This window comes from Piliocolobus tephrosceles, chromosome 18, assembly GCF_002776525.5.
Source record: "Piliocolobus tephrosceles isolate RC106 chromosome 18, ASM277652v3, whole genome shotgun sequence".
NCBI lineage: Eukaryota > Metazoa > Chordata > Mammalia > Primates > Cercopithecidae > Piliocolobus > Piliocolobus tephrosceles.
In genome coordinates this window covers 922,939-940,523 of record NC_045451.1, presented here as the reverse complement: position 1 = coordinate 940,523, position 17,585 = coordinate 922,939, and the positions used below count along the sequence as shown (strand labels likewise).

Here is a 17,585-nt window from a genome sequence, read left to right as displayed (position 1 = left end):
TGCTAATGGCATCTAGCAGGTTTTGGGTGTATAATTGAGAGTCAACAAATACGTTGATTTGTTAATACCTCTGTCTCTCATTAGACACACATGAAATACGTGTTGACTTTTAGTAAGCATTTCACATCGTTTTGATTTTATAGCTTAGGCCATTAGTTGTTTTGTTAAAGTGGTCTAGGTTTTGTATTTTGTGTTTTTATATAATTTTCTGTGAATCATCTTAATTTGAATTTGTGAGGATTGATTATCTGCAAATTAAACATAATATATCAGTGGTTAAAAATAGCAACTAAAAGTGTTGCAATAGGCCTGTCACTTGAAATATTGAGTGGACTACTTGTTTTGAAGTGCTAGATTATGTTTTGTGATATAAACTAGAAACGTTTAAATAAAGGAGAGTATCTTTTTCTACAAAATTTGACCTTGTTAGTATTCTTTGTCTTGCTTTGCGTCATGGAAGTTATTTGCTTAAAATACAACTGTAGTCAATAGAAGGTGGTATAATTTTGCATGAAATTTTCTATATAGCGTGTAGCAAGCAAGGCACATAATAACCAAGAGAGTAATTATCCTACTCACATGAAATTGTGATTGAACAGAAGTTGGACATAATAGAGTTGGACTGTAGAATGACTTGCAGACTGTCCACATACTAGCCTCTTGGAAGTAGGCTAAGTCTCAAGGGCCCTAGTCACGGGGTCTGTGGAGTGTAGGAGTAAATGTGGTCATATTTTATGCCTCCCTTTTTGGACCCAAAGCATCTGAATATTTTATATTAATTTTTACCTGTAGTCAGTCTGAAGTGTCCAGTTATGGATCAGGCAAATGTAATCCACTGGCTTTGAAGATTAAGTGCTCCTAAATCTTTTTAAATGTTTTCTTGGGATAAATGGAGTTGAATTTTTGATTTAATGATGAATACTGGACCACCACCATTTTTAGTGTCCTGTTAAGAACTGGTTTGTTGTTGTGGTTGTGGTTTTAATCTACCAACATGATCCTGAACTCAGGTCTTTCTGAAGTAGAAGTTTCTCCAGTTGGAGCCCGTTGTGAGGGAGGTGGATCTTGATTTTACACTGAAAATATGGGTTAAAGTTTTGGAATTCTCCTGTTTAAGTATTTCATTCACTGAGAAATCTTTGTGACATTTTATATTTATCATACTCAGTCTCCCGTTCTCTTTCGAGACACAAAATGAGTTTGTCAGATTTTGTTGCCCTCTCGTGTCTCATTTTCACAATCCACAGTTAACCCCTTTCCGCTCTTTCTTTTTGCCTTGTATACAGGTTTTACTCAATCTTTTAGCCTATTCTACTTCATAAGTACATACCCTTTGTCAAAGAGAATGGAAAATGTTCCAAATATTTCTGCACTGACACTATATGTTAGATATTAGAAAGCATGACAGTCAGAAAAATTCATTTAATCTAATTCTAGTAAGTATTCATTTTCATGAGAATCAAGTGAGAGAATACTTATGAGAGCCTTTAGCAAACCTTAACAGATTATACAAATATTGTACCAGGACCTCTGTTAAAAATGTATAATGTGTGCCTGGTCCTCTATCACATTGAGTTTCGGTGCTGTACATTGTAAGGCCACTCTGGAGTCCACTTGGCTCATCAACCTGCTTTCAGGTCAACAGTTTCTAGCTTGATTAATTCTTGCAAAGACTTCTCTGAGAATTGCTTATTCTGTTAATGTTAAAAAATAAGTTAATTTTGCAGTTTGCCTTGTTACATCATTGTGATAATTTAACATTAGTGGGATGTTTATAGTTTGATTTAGTTAAACTAGATTGACAAAACAGAAAATACTGATCAGGTGATATTTAATATTTAGCTTCACTGATGTAAAGTAATTCTATGATGTCTTTTTGAAAGCTTTTTATAGTATTGTGTTATTATGTATTTAATATTTCCCTGCAGAGTAAGTATAGTCATCTAATCTCAGAAGTTTGTGTGGATGATAATAATAAAGATGGCATTTGTGCATTGGGGAGCTTGTATTCCAGGTGTGAGCTGGCCTTGCCTTTCGTGAACTTTACAAACTGAAGCCTCACACTTTCTCAGTGGCACTCAATTAAAAGAGAAATATATATAATCCCTGCACATATCCCTGCTGGGGAATACTTCATATCTTCCACGTTCCTACATTTTCTAGAGAGGAAGGTATAAGCTATGTAATATGTATAATATGTTAAATATCATGGTTCACAAAAAGCCGAGAGTTCATATCAATCATCTTTATTTCAAAGAGCCTGTCGTATGACACTCTACATTTTACATGTTAAATTAATGTGACATCAAAGAGTGTTTGTGTAATTATTATAGTTAATTCTGTAATGGTAATTGCACATTATGTGTATGTACTTTCTCACCTTAATTGTGTTTCTCACCTTCAAAATTTACAAAAAATTAAGGATGAAAATTAGGAATATAAATAATATATAGCTGTAGTTGCAGAAAGAGACTTCCATGATTTTTAATACTGACATTCTAGAGCTAAGTGCCCTTTAGCCTTTGCAATCTATCGGTCATACCAAGGGTTTTTTTTATTCTTTTCTCTTGAATTTAAAAATTATTGTTATCTTTTTGACATGTATAAAAGAGAGTAGTAGCTTCTATAAATGCAAAGTCAAATACTGTTTTTTATAATATTTCTATTTTAATTGTATACATTTTGAGATATTAGCAAAGACTGTCACTGATATTTAGTAATACTTTGATCTTTACAGTGGAAATAACATTAAAAGAAACTGGTTCAACTGGTACCATCTTTATTTGAAGGTCAAAGGACAAGTTTGATAAGTTAAGAATATAGCCTCTTAATTGACCTCCGGTGATAGAACCACCATTTTAGTCTACAGTAGTGAAAGGCCATTGTCATTGTCTCTGTTGTCAGTGAAAAGAATATTAGTACATTTCCTAATGTTGTATGTAGGTAAATTTGTATTGCTTAACAGATCGTTTGACATTTTTCAAAGGCCATTTTTAAAGCTGAGATTAGATTTTCTTGAATTAGCCAAATTAAATACACTGTTGGATAAATTTATATAAAATCAAATAGTGTGATAATGCTTTCCATCAAAACAATTGATTAGAAAGTGTTATCTTTTACTCATCTGTAAAGTATTTGTATAAGGACCACTTTCGTGTTTTTGCAGGTACTGTAATAGGTGTTGTCATTTATACTGGAAAAGAGACTCGAAGTGTAATGAACACATCCAATCCAAAAAATAAGGTAGGCTAGATTGAGGAGCAACTGCTTTAATGAACTTGTTTTTCCTTTCAGCAAGAAAGTCTGCATAGTTCTGAAGTCTGCATTCTTTTGTCTTAAAGTAGACTTTCGAAAATGTTGGTGACTTACCATATGAATTCTCTGTATTTATGTAACAACATTCTCATACTGGCGAATTTCCAAAAGTATCGTTGCTTGGCTAATCACTTTTATATGTGTCTTAAATTTTCATGGTTAGATATATAATTTGCCCGTAATTTGACAGTTAATTGTGGCTAATTTCTTATCTTCAGTCTATTTATTTTACAGTTTGCACTCTTTTATGTTGATGGTTCATTTTAAAATAAAGGAATCGGTATTAATGTTTTTATAGCATTTAATTTGATGTTATAGTATTAAGCCAGTTTTATTTATTTCCACATCAGAAGAAGCATATTGAAAGCCAAAGATTAGTTTTAAAGACTGCTTGATTATATCCTGAATTGATTATACTTCTGAAATTGTTATTAATGCATCCAACATGTGTGTAAAATCATTAACAAAAAGTCTGACTCCTCAGTAGTTGCTGTCATCATGATACCGTATATGAGATGAAGTCACAGTATGTGCTAATGTGCAGTTAATGAGAAGCTCTTCCTAAGTATGGATTTTACTCATTTTTATGTAAAATGTAATTTGTGTGCATTTAGACGAAACAAAAAGTCCTCACATGGATTTATGCCTCACTCTGTGGATAATTAATAGTGAAGGTTATCTTTTGCTGTCTCTTGCTGAAAGTCTGATTACAACGCAGTGGAAATCAAATAATTCTTTGAAAAGATAGGCCAAGCGCAGTGGCTCATGCCTCTAATCACAGCACTTTGGGAGGCTGGGACAGGTGAATCCCTTGAGGCCAGAAGTTTGAGACCAGCCTGGCTGACATGGTGAAACCTGTCTCTACCAGAAATACAAACATTAGCCCGGCGTGGTGACGGGCACCTGTAGTCCCCACTGCTCAGGAGGCTGAAGCAGGAGGATGGCTCAGACTCTGGAGGTGGCGGTTGCAGTGAGCCAAGATCGCACCATTGCACTTCAGCCTGGGCAATAGAGTGAGACTCTGTCTCAGAAAGTTTGGGCAAGATGTATTCCATTTTCTCAGGTGAGTGTTATTTTAAAAATGGTTAACTCTTTGAAAATTAGTAACATCCACCAACCCTATAAAGCCCCAGGCCATTTGCGGCAGTAAGTAGAGTGAGGCCTTCTGTGTTGATTGTTTGCTTTTTCACTGGGGCTTGCCTTGAGAATGCCCTTAGCTGTGCACTCGGGAAATCCAGTGTGCATCTCCTGTACCTGACAGAACTCCAGATATCTGTGTGTAACATGTTTGCTAAAGTCAAAAAAAATGCTGCGTTACTACTGAGTATAAATTCTAATTGTGGTAATGGGGAAAGTTCTCTCTTTAGACTTGCATTGCAGTTTAATTTGCATTTCAAATATATTCAAGTCAGTAGTTCTACAATAGTATTAAAATTATTTAAAAATAAATTATTAAAGTAATCATATATAGAGTTAGAATCACATATGTATTTATACGTGTTTTCTGGTAAGTGCTATGTTATTTCTTTCATGTGAGCAAAACTAGAACATCTTTTTTTTTTTGAGATAGAGTCTCACTCTGTCGCCCAGGCCGGAGTGCAGTGGTGTGATCTTGGCTCACTGCAGGCCTCCACCTCCTGGGTTCAAGCGATTCTCCTGCCTCAGCCTTGCGAGTAGCTGGGGTTACAGATGAGCACCAGCCCACCTGGCTAATTTTCATATTTTTAGTAGAGATGGGGTTGCACCACGGTGGCTAGGCTGGTCTCAAACTCCTGACCCAAGTGATCTGCCTGCCTCAGCCTGCCACAGTGCTGGGATTACAGGCGTGAGCCACCACACCCAACCACAAAACTAGAATGTTCTAATGTATGTACAGTTCTAGGATTTTTTTTCCTAAATCTTTTTACTTTTGCATTTATGATATTTGAGGGCAAATTTAATTTTAAATACGAATTTAAAATCTTTAAAGCTACACTGCCTTTTACTGTGACTCCTTTTTTAGCCCACCTTTTTCTTCAGTTCAACTTATTTTCTGTCATTTTTTCCTCAATTCAGTCTCCACTTTCTTATTTCTTCCCATCTTATACACCTGTTATTTTTGGCTCGTCAAGCTCTTTACTCAGGGTCTTGGTTCTGAGTTGGAGCGCCCTCTTAGTTTTGCAAGCACGGTTTGGAATGCAGCCCTGGAGCCTCACTGCTGGGTCTGTGTCCAGGTCTTGGTGCACGCTCGTGTGTCACTCAGCCTCCTCACCCTCCCCTCTCTGAAGTGGGGTTGGACTCGCGGGGTTGCTGGGAACAAGGTCATGCTCATGTACACGTCGCCCTTAGGAAGGAACTTGCCACGTGACAGATTCTCAGTAAATGTTACCTAAATTTTTATTTTTCTATAAAATGAATGGTTTTCAGTGGCATCATTTTTCAACCCAACCCCGATTGCCAGTCAAGAAATGGTTGTTTTGTAACGAGTTTGTGCAAGCCACTAGGTTCTGTACTGTCAAGCTACCACATGGCCTAGAAATTCTTCCAGTTCCCACTGTGTGTGCATTCCTTCTCTCCCTCTTCTTTTCTTTTCCCTGTTCCTCTCTTCCTCTTCTCCTTTCTTAAAAAATAGCCTTCTAAATTTGCTTAGTGTTGGCAGAATATACCTCATAATTGAAAGGACGTTTTTTGACTTTTACAGAATTGGATTTACTTCTTGCTGCTGACGATGTTAGCTTTTCAACCTGATGTAAAAGTGTTCTTTCAGTGACTGGTATCTTCCTGTTGCTTAATACAGGCTCAGGTCTCCCCTTCCAGTTAGGGATTCATGATAGCAGTTCTAGCTCTGGCTTGGAGAGCATTGACCCCCTGGTGGTCACTTTCCTAGAACTTCACATGCATTATGTCTTGAATCCACATGACAACTCCCGGGGAGAAGAGTGTTCCCGTTGTAGAGCCGGGGAGATCACAAGACATGGAACCGTGACGCGTCTCAAGACAAGCACTGCTGATAGTGAGGCTCCTGAGGAGGTTTTCCTTAGACTTGGTGTTTAAACATCCAATTAAGGCATAACGTAACAGGGAAATGAAATATAGACTTAAATAGTTCTGAGTGTTAAATGCTAGTTTTACAAGAATAAAATTCAGGACAAGGTTTTGAGCAAGCTACACTGGGCGAAAGGTAACATGTAATTTATCCAGGGAAAGCCTCGGTGTTGATACATGTTGAGTGGAAAAGAATTGTGACATTGGTCTCTGAACAGAGACGGGAAGGTGGAAATTATTATTTATTGCTGGTACATTATTTTCTGAGGATGACATTGCAGTGTTTTGCTTAGTAAACAAGCAAACTTTTGGGCTTCAAAGAAGGCTGGTGCAAACAAAACGGTAAACATGTACAGGGGAAATCTCATCTCATCATTTACCTGAGCTTTGGTGGATTTCTTCAGGTAGCAAAAATCTTTCTAACACTCAATTCTGACAGCTTTCTGAGTAGAAGCCATATTGGGACATTGATACATTGGAGTTCATTGTCAGCAGAGAAATTGAGCTGGAAATACATATTTTTGAATGAGTAGTGGGGTTATCAGTCAGGATGGGCTGAGTCATGCTGTGGTAATAAAGTGCCTGACACTCCACAGTGGCTCCCCCAGCGTTGTGTTCCTTGTGTTCTGGGTCCAGCCCGGGCTGGCAGCTCCTGCTTCTTGTCATGTTTTCCTCGTGTTCCATGTCTGATGCAGATTGGCAGCTCCTGCTTGTCAGGTGTTCCTTGTGTTCCAGGTCCGGCGCAGGCTGGCAGCTCCTGCTGATCATGGTCCCTCAGGGCCCATCTTGGAAACACATTTCCACGACCACCGGGATAAGAAAATACTGATGTGGCCAATTACATACTGACTGATTCTTAAGGCTTTGCCAGCAAGCAATATGGGTCTTGTTTCATTGGCCAGAACAATTAAATGGCCTTGGCCAAGTTCAAGGAGTCAGGAATTGCACTTCTAGCTCATGTGCAGAAGGAGGGAGAATTGGAAATACTTTGTGAGCAGCAACGCCACGAACAAGATTTCCCAGGGCTTTTACTCAATGTACAAAAAAGAGGAACCTTGTAGAACTCGGAAGAATACCAATATTTAAGGGATAAGCAGAGGAAGAGAAACCAAGAAAAGAATAATGAATGAGGAAAGCATTTTAGGGAGTGGCTAGTAGTCAACAGTGTGCTGGGGACAGAGAAGGTCATTTGGAGTGAAAAGTGAAAAAGAGGTTAGTAATTTTAGCAACGAGGAAATCTTGGTAAAATTCACACTGACAGTATGTTTATTAGGGTGGAACTCAGGCGCAGTCACAGCTGGAGAACTCTGCCAAGAGTTCAGGGGAGGGAGAGAGTGCTCTGTTGAGGGAGCCAGGTCCGGGGCAAGGGAGAGGAAATTCTGAGCATATTGAGCAGGCAGCCCAAACCGTGTTGGCACCTGTGGTGATGAGAAGTGAACTGATTATACTGTAAGGAAAGGGTTGTATTGATTTTGTTGTATTTTTTTCCTGGTGAGAAAAATCCTTATCACAAAACTTAACGTTTTTAGTAAAAGAATAGAGGGTCTTATAAATAAAAATATTAATTCTATGGAAGAGTAAGTATAGTGGGCATCCAGTAGTAATTTAAACATAAGAGGATAAGATTACTGAAAAGAAAATCATATAGTATTATATGGCCACCACTGGAACTATGGCATTACTTCTTTCATTTGTAGAAAATATTTACAGTGACTCAATATGTCACTCTTTCTGTCTCCCTCCCCTCTTCTCTTTCTTCCTCCTCCCTCTTCTTTCCTCCTTTGTTCTCTCTTTATATTTATTTCCTATCTTCATTACAGTGTGTATAGCAGGACCCTGACAATTCACAAAATTGCTTTACGTTCCTAAGGTTAAAAAATGCTTCAGTAAAGTCTGATATAAGAAAGAAGTTAATCGTAACAACACTAGGTAGTGAAATTGATGCAACATGGTAAGACTTTGAGACAGTTCTCAAAGGGATCAAGAAGGACGAGAGCCTAACAATTTAGGCTCATACATTGTTGGCAATGTGCAGGACCCAGCTGTTGTTGGGAATCTGGAATTTAAAATGGTGCCAGTAACCAGGGTGTGGCTGTTCTGGGTCTGATGTTCAGGAGCCCCAGTGCAGAAGCAGAGATAGGCTGCTGGGCTGGTCCGGAGGTTTGAGGTGGATGTGTCAGCAGAGAAGGCAGGGACAGCTAGTCGTGATGGTGGATGGCAGGTGAGACGGCTCCTTATGGACAAGGAGTTTTGGAAGCAGAGTAGTTGGTGGTAAGATTTGGAGTACAGTGATGGAAATGAGTTGTTGAGGTTTGGAGGTTGTTACAGACACTGGATTATCTAAAATTATAAGCTTTTGTATAATACTTTGGAGAGCTTCCTTTCCTTCGTACAGATATTTTCTGCCAGGTGCAGTGGCTCATGCCTATAGTCCTAACATTTAGGGAGGCTAAGGCGGCCAGATTGCTCGAGCCTAGGAGTTCGAGACCAGCCTGGGCAACATGGCGAAACTTGTCTCGACCAAAAAATACAAAGATTATGTGGGTGTGGTAGCATGTGCCTGTAGTACCAGCTACTCTGGAGGCTGAGGTGGGTAGATCACCTGAACCCAGGAGTTTGAGGCTGCACTGAGCCACGATTGCACCACTGCACTCCAGCCTGGGCAACAGAATGAGACCCTGTCTCGTTAAAAAAAAATTAATTAATTAAAAAAAAATCTAGCCACTATTGTAGATTGTATGTCAAGGCAAATTGAGCATTATTTCACATTTTCTAGGTTTATCCAGTAATTGACCTTTAGGGAGACAAGTCTTATACTATTGCTTGTAGATCTTTTGTATAAATTCAGTTTAATGAATACCACATTTATTATTTATCTTCTTTATTCCGTGCTAGAGCAGTAAGAAAGAAGAGAGTGCCCTTTTCTTCTCTGTTCTTTTCAGCGGGAGCTCTAGGGTGTCATGCCCTCTTGCTGGGCCCTGCTGCCTCTGACTCGCTCTCTTCGGCCTTTGGGCCTCTTGTGGTGCTTTTGCCTCAGCACCTGCAGCGTCCTCTCCTGTTGCCTTCCACCGTAGGTGTGGCCTAGACTAGGAAGTTCCTGGGATATAATTGCCTTAAAAATCATCCACATAATCCCTGCTACATAGAATGGTTAAGTGAGTAGACATTTTCCAGTGTGTTGCTGTTCCCTGACTGTAGCAGAGGGTGTAAAGCCCGTAAGACTGCGTGGCTGAGACCAGGCCTTGAGTCCTTGGTACCTGTTGTTACCATGTGCAAGTCCCAGTGCATCTGCAGAGACAGCAACACAGAGAGCCCTGGCGCTCCCTGTTGGTCTTAAGCCTCTAATGGGCCCTCACCACCTTTACTACCGACTCCCCTCGAGTCATCCCAGCCCCAGCAGAGGCTTCATGTCCTCCTGCAGGACATGAAGGAGCGTTCTCAGCTCCGCCTGGAAGAGCGCCAGCCTCCCGCAGCTATCTGCTTCCACAGATTCAGCTGATAAGGAGGACTTGCCCCATCTCAGCTGCAGGTTCCTTGAGGAACAGTGTTAGTACTTTCAAAACTATGAGGCTGGGCGCAGTGGCTCATGCCTGTAATCCTAGCACTTTGGAGCCCAAGGCAGGCAGATCACTTGAGCCCAGGAGTTCGAGGCCAGCCTGGGCAACATGGCAAAACCCCCTCTCTACAAAAAATACAAAAGTTAGCCAGGCGTGGTGGCATGTGCCTGTAATCCCAGCTACCCGGAAGACTGAGGTGGGAGGATCACCTTAGCACAGGAGGTGGAGGTTGCAGTGAGCTGAGATAATACCACTGCACTGCAGCCTAGATTACAGAGCCAGACCCTGTCTCAGAACAAACAAACAAACAAAACTCCACCTATCCTCCCAGTTAAGTTGATGGATGTTAGGTATTTAACCCGTTTTATGTAAAGGTTTTTTTTTTTTTACTTTTTTTTTAACTTGTCATTCTTCTTGTCTAATATCCCCAAATTTCTTTGGCCATTTTTTTTTTTTTTTTTTTGCCTTTATTTTGGTCATTCTGTTCTTTAAAAAAGCTGCTTTTTTTTTTTTTTTTTTAAAGAAAAACGTATTATGAAAAATTTTAAATGTACAGAAGACTAAGGAGAAAAAACGTCACTCAAATCCCTAGACCCTGAGTTCAACAGATGTTTCCCACTTGCCTGTCCTGTAGTTATGGGTACCGTGCTGCTTTATCCTAAATATGCACTTTTTCCAAAAAATAATTTGTATTTATCTCTTAGTCTTTATCTTTTATTTTTTTAGGCAGGCAGAGACCACCAGCCTGCCCAGCATGGTGAACCCCCGTCTCTACTAAAAATACAAAGAATTAGCCGGGCGTGGTGGCAGGCGCCTGTAATCCCAGTTACTTGGCAGGCTGAGCAGGAGAGTTGCTTGAACCCAGTAAGTGGAGGTTGCAGTGAGCCGAGACCACACCACTGCACTCTAGCCTGGGTGACAGAGTAAGACTCCATCTCAAAAAAAAAAGACACTTTGGCTGCTGCCTGAACTCCCTTCTTATTTCTGTGACGCCTGGTTGTCACCACAGTCTGGGTGAAGAGGGTGGCCGCATGTAGGCAAGGTCAGCAGCACAGCTGTCTGTATTGGTCCCATCCCCTGGAATGGGACCTGAGGACACAACTTCCTGGTTCCCCTCCCTGGACTTTTGAAAAATGCAACATGTTTTATCCACACATGAAGGTAAGAATAAGTCCTTCCGTTTTGATAGATAGAGGAAAATTCTGAGATTAAAAGGAATTCTTAAAGGTGAGGATTAGAATATTTTCCTGCATCCTAGTGCTTATGACAGAGAGATTTAAAAGAAGATGGAGTCTACTCAAAGTTTGAAAATTTTAAGACTAAACAAAAATTTTTATTACTAAGCAATTACTATTACAGTAGTATTTGGTGAAAGTTCAAATTACAAGGACTACAACTTGAGTAATGGACTCGTTTATAAAAGCTAGCCTCAGACATATTTCATGATAAGAGACTTGATTACATTTAAGGGAGAAAAATTCTTGTGGAGGTTAAGGAAAAATCAATTGTGACAGGTTGCCATTTTCATGCCATTCATAATAATCAGTTACTCAGAGCAAGAACATCAAGGGTGAAATGATAATACAAATTGCTTCAAGCAGTTATTGTAATCCCTTGGGTATATTGACTTGTGTTTCTGATAAAAAGATGCTTTCACATGTCGCACTGGCAGAGAGAGGTGACATGAGCCATTATGTGAATTAGAGCTGGTGCTTGTTATCTGAATACTTGTCGAGACATTTTGAGATCATAGAACAAAATAGAGCCAGCTTTGGTGTACTTTGCTACTTGAAATATCAAAGCAGTTTTGGAGACTAGCTTTCTTGTTTTAAAAAGGATAATTTATTAATATTTTAAAAGTTATATTGGTTTATATTAAAGTATTACAATAAAATAACTTAATTTTATCTTGTAGTTGCATACAATCATAGAATCCCTTAATTTTTCTAACAGTTGCCTTCTTGTAATAAAATATTTTAGAGTTGAAATACTTATTTTAAAATGTGCCCATGTGCTTCACCAAAGAGCTACATGTTGTAGAATATATTAGTAGTATTGCAGTAAATCAACAGAGATAAAAAGACTCTTGGAATGCTTTTTTTTTTTTTGATAACTGTTGTTAATATTCACGAATAATCATAGTGTTTCATTTCTTCATCAGGAAAAGATTAACTAGAAAACAAACCCACCATGACCTAATTCCACAGCTTCTAGACTAGACCCAGGGTGGCTCTTCGGGGTACATTAGCACAGCCTTCACTTGCGTAGCCGGCACACTGAGATATGACAGCTGCTCACAATTAGAAGTTGTAGTTCTTCATCTGTAGTATGAACATAAACTTACAATTTCAGGAAAGCAGTAAAGAAACAAAATGCTAAGTGTTGAAAAAACAGTCCTACTGATAGCATCTGGGGCATAATGCCCTATCAGAATGTATAGCAGATATCTGAACTAGAAAACTTAGATTTTGTCCCTAAATTCCTTTTAAATATGAATTTAATTAGAAAACAGGTGCTCCAAATAAACACAAGCATTTTTATTATTTGAAGTAATTGATTTGTATCACAGGACTTAGCTTTACATAAAGTTCTGATTATTTGTTGCATATTAAATAAGAACTATATTTGACAGTATCTCATCATTTCTAAGCAGTACAGCTAAATTATCTGCCTTCAGTGTCTGAGTGACCGTTCGGTCCCACAGTCGTAGGGCGGCCACTGTCTTCAGTGTCTGAGTGACTCTTTGTTCCCAGGGCATCTTTCTGTCCTCCGCCCCTCCACTGTCATCACTGCCTCCTCCTGTGGCAGCATGAATTCTGCAAGGGCTTCTCCAGCTCTTCAGCTTCCCTCCATTCTGGCAGCCTCATTCAGAGTCCATAGTGCAGAGTTCAAGCTCCTGTCATTTCTTACCCAGATAGCGACGGCGGCCGCTCTGCTGCCCTCTCCCCCTTCTCCCTCCGTCATGTTTTGCATGTCACAGCCTGAGTCGTGTTTATGAAATGTAGGTTTGATATGGTTCGTTCTTTGGCTAAAACTGTTCAAAAGATTTCCATTGCTCTGTGGCGAGCCCCAGCATCTTCATTGTGTTCCACGGTTGCTTTGCTCCTCATGTGTTTTTCTCAGACTGCTGTCTTCTGCACTCTTGGTGCTTGGCCACAAAGACTTGTCCCCCATCCGTGACCACCACAGCGCATCCTGCCTTTCTGTCTCAGCTCTTAGGAGAGATGTAACAAAATGTGCAGGTAGATGTCGCCTCTTCCACTGAAATGTTGGCTTCTTGACTTTGAGGACTCTGTTTACCTTGGTATTCTGGTGCCCTGCACAGGGTCCATGCTTAGTGAACAATGGTGAACACATGAGTCAAGCCATGATAATGGTTTGCTTACGTGCCTCCTTCCACGAGACTTCACCTGCCCTGGAGGCAGGAGCTGGGCCTTACCCCTTCTTCTGTCCCATGCTGCTCACCCACAGTAGATGGGGGACAGACTACACAAGAAGCCAGAAGAGGATTTAAAGAGGACTCGCATGAAAATAATGCACAGTTTGTGTGGGGGAGGTGGACCTATCTTTAATAAAAATGGAAACTTTGCAGTGCTCTACAGGACAAATGCTCTGGTAGTGTAGAGACTGTAGAAGGCTATGAAAGGAGTGCACATTGAACACCCGCTGTGTGTCAGGCCCTATATACTAGTCACTGACCGAACGCCCGCTCTGCGTCGGGCCCTGTGTACTAGGGACTGACCGAACGCCCGCTCTGCGTCGGGCCCTGTGTACTAGTCACTGACAGAACACCCGCTCTGCGTCGGGCCCTGTGTACTAGTCACTGACAGAACACCCGCTCTGCATCGGGCCCTGTGTACTAGGGACTGACCGAACGCCTGCTCTGCGTCGGGCCCTGTGTACTAGTCACTGACTGAACACCCGCTCTGCGTCAGGCACCATATACTAGGCACTTCTTGTGTTGTCATATTGTGACTTGTGGTTTTCTCTTTTTTCAGTGGGTTATAACCTATTACTATCCTTGATTGACCTTTACATTGTCCCCTTTCTGGCGTTTGCAAGCCCTTTAAGCTGGCTTCTCTGTCGTATTATCATGAACCCATCATTTTTTAGTATTTTTTGTTCCTGCTTCCACAGACAGATGTTCCAGACTCATCTTGTACTTTCTTTGCTCCAGTCCTGGGCTTGGCTCTGGGTTCCTTTTAGCAAAACACGCTGTTTACAAGTCAGGTTCTGGGAGCTGGTCTTGCTCATGTGCACTGCGATAGGCTGTTTCCAAGTCCTTGCAGTGAACAGTCAGGCCGTGTGTGTGTTAACGGCTGGATGAGTGGATGGATTGATGACTGAATGGATGGGTGGGCGGGTGGGTGAATAGGTATGGGTGGGTGGGTGAGTGGGTGAATCAGATGGATGGGTGAGTGGGTGAGTGAGTGAGTGAGTGGGTAGATGGGTAGACAAGTATACAAGTGGATGGGTAGATGGATGATGAATCCAGGGGTTTCTTCTATTTTTTTGTTTCCACATTGTAACTCCTTCCCTGACAGTGAGAAACCGGTTTATTATTACACTGACTGTATTTACTGATTTGAGCAATCCCTTGCCTTACCAGCCAGTGACCCTCTTTACATCCCTCAGCATCTCACCCCAGACTCCCTGACTGTTCTCCTTCCTCACTGCACATGGGCTCCAGCCCAGTACCTGGCTCTGTGCCTTCTCGGGAAGTTTTAACTGCTCTGCCCAGGCATGTGTGTGCACTGTGTTGAGAAAGCAAGACAGCAACACATTGAAGTGCCTATTCTCTTGTTTTTAAAAATGGTTTCCTTTCTTGAGGGTTAAAATCTCATATTTGTTCACTTTGTATACATTAGCCAAAGCTCATAATGTGGTAAGACAAAAACGTTAGGCATTTGATAAATGCTGATTAACTGAACACATGAATTCATCATTGAATCAATGCAGGACATATTAGAGCCACTTAAATCATTAGCCCAAAAAAATAGCCTTTTAGATGAGTATGGAATAGTATTTGGCTTCAGTTGATTTAAGAGAAATTATCATCAGAATATTTCAAATTCTCCTCTAGTGATAAATTTTGCTTGATGAGCAGAATTTTTTGCACATCTGTTGTACCAGACTCCTGTGCCCATAGAACAGACAGAATTCACTGTGAGAGAACCTTTATTTTTCCATAGAAAATACTGGATAAATACAGGGGCTGACACAACATTCTTTACATGGACTTCTGTCTCCTCAACCTCCGCTGTACCAAACTCCCATTACTGTGAAGCCAAGGGAAAACATCGCTGAAGGATGCACTACCTTCCTTTCTAAATCTGTTATTCAGTAAACAAAATAATCCCTGTTTAAGGTGACTGCCTGTTGCATCTGTCATTGGTTGGAGATTAGAAATAAACATAGTCTTTAAAGAGATTATAATCAGAAGTGGGAAGTCATAGATACATTTGTCTTTTGTCTTCTGTCTCTTTCCCTATATTTTGTACATAGTAAATAATAAATAATGATTTACTTAAGGTGTGACTTGCTGTTCTGGTATCAGATATACTATTTTTGGCTTTTAAAAATTAATTTTCTAAATTAAGTAACCTCAAAGTTAATGAACGGATTAAAGAAGCTGGCTGGGCATGGTTCGCCTGTAATCTCAGCACTTTTGGAAGTCGAGGCAAGCAGATCAGTTGAGGCCAGGAATTTGAGACCAGCGTGGGCAACGTGGTGAAACCCTGTCTCTACTAAAAATAAAAAAAATTAGGTGGGCGTGGTAGGGCACGCCTGTGGTACAAACTGCCTGGGAGGCTGAGGTAGGAAGGTCATTTGATCTTCAACCGGAGGTTGAGGCTGCAGTGAACTGAGATCATGCCACTACACTCCAGCCAGGGTGATGGTACAAGACCCTGTCTCAAAAAAAAAAAAAAAAAAAAAAAAAAAGTAGCAGCTCGGCTACAATTCACACTTATGACTTCTAAGTTGTATAACCAGATTTCTCTTAATGTTACTGTTGGTGCTGATGTGAAATATAACATTTTTTTCAGTACAGTACTGTTGATAACTCACACTAGCATGTTACATAGAATTATGTAATTACTAAAACTGCACCATGGGCACTCTCCCACCCCTACAAAATAAAGATGTAAAATCAGAAATAGAAAGCCAACCAAATACAACAGTACCACATAAGGTTCATTAACCTGTGGAAATGAGCAGCTTGCATATGATACAATTGAGGGAGGGATCTGTTTTGGTTGAATATTGAGTCATTCAGGCAACAGTTTTCTTAAGTTAAAGTCAATAATTTGTTTTGTTATTACAATTACAAAAATTGTTTCATAGCCTTAAGACACAGACATGGTCTGAAACACACAGTATAGAGAGCAGAATTTTCATAATGCATCAATTTAATATGTTTTTAATTCCAAACAATATAAAGAAAAATGACTGCTTCACAGGCTTAATTTCAGTCTCAGATGAGGCGTTTCCCCCGTCCTTTGGGGAGAGGCAGATGGGTGTGTTTCCGGAGGCACAGGCGCACTGCCGTCTTCACAGACATATCAGGTTACTGCTGCATGTTTCCAGATGCAAGAAGAAAACCAGATTGGCAAGTTTCCTTGCATTCTTTAATCAGTAATCATTTCTCTTTCAAATTACATTCTTAAACCTTAGCTTTCTGGATTAAAAAAAAACCATAACAATTTTAAAGATAATTTATGGATGCTAATAAGCTGAAACAAAATTAAATGAATTCTTGGACATTTTGAAGTATCTGTTACTTGTATTTGCATAATTTCATTTAATATACACTTTGAATCATTTTAAGGATGTTTGACATGCTAGGTTGTCACTACATGTCCTGTTTTTGTCTTAAAATTGAGTGTAGTGCATTAAAGGAAAAAAGGAACTCAATATCTGAATCTACTTTTTATAAAATGAAATTTATAGATATGTCAGGAAAGACCTTTTGTGTAAGTGCTAAGACTGAATAAAGTGTAGTTTAATTATTTTCCCACTTAAAATGATGTAAGTAGTTCAAAGAATATTTTAAAAATTACTATTAATATCATAATATTAGTTTTCTGTAATAAAGTGGAGGTTTCCTTGGCTGGAAGTCCTAACCACAGCAATCAGACAAGAGAAGAAAATAAAGCACATCTAGATTGGTAAAGAGGAAGTCAAACTGTCACTGTTTGCTGATGACATGATCGTATGACTAGAAAACCCTAAAGACTCATCCAAAAAGCTCCTAGAACTAGTAAATGAATTCAGCAAAGTTTCAGGATACAAAATTAATGTACACAAATCGGTAGCCCTGCTGTACACCAAACAGTGACCAAGCTGAGAATCAAATCACAAACTCAACCCCTTTTATAAAAGCTGCAAAAAAAAAAAAAAAAAAAAAAGTAATACTTAGGAATATACTTAACCAAGGAGGTGAAAGACCTCTACAAGGAAAACTACAAAATACTGCTGAAAGAAATCATAGATGACACAAACAAATAGAATCATATCCTATGCTCATGGATGGGTAGAATCAATATTATGAAGATGACCATGCTGCCAAAAGTAATCTACAAATGCAGTACAATTCTCATCAAAATACCACCATTATTCTTCACAGAACTGGAAAAAACAATCCTAAAATTCATATGGAACCAAAAAAGAGCTCGCATAGCCAAAGCA

The 17,585-nt window shown here is 39.7% G+C and overlaps 1 protein-coding gene across 5 annotated transcripts in view; it reads left to right on the top strand.

Annotated features, from left to right (window-relative positions):
• The window catches only part of ATP9B (ATPase phospholipid transporting 9B (putative)), a 268,072-nt gene that overhangs the window by 134,428 nt on the left and 116,059 nt on the right, over nt 1–17,585 (top strand). For all 5 annotated transcript variants that reach the window (XM_026455182.1, XM_026455183.2, XM_026455181.1 and 2 more), the window contains one exon: nt 3,167–3,243. In XM_026455182.1, the coding sequence (XP_026310967.1) occupies nt 3,167–3,243 (77 nt within the window). The remainder of the gene's footprint in view (nt 1–3,166; nt 3,244–17,585) is intronic.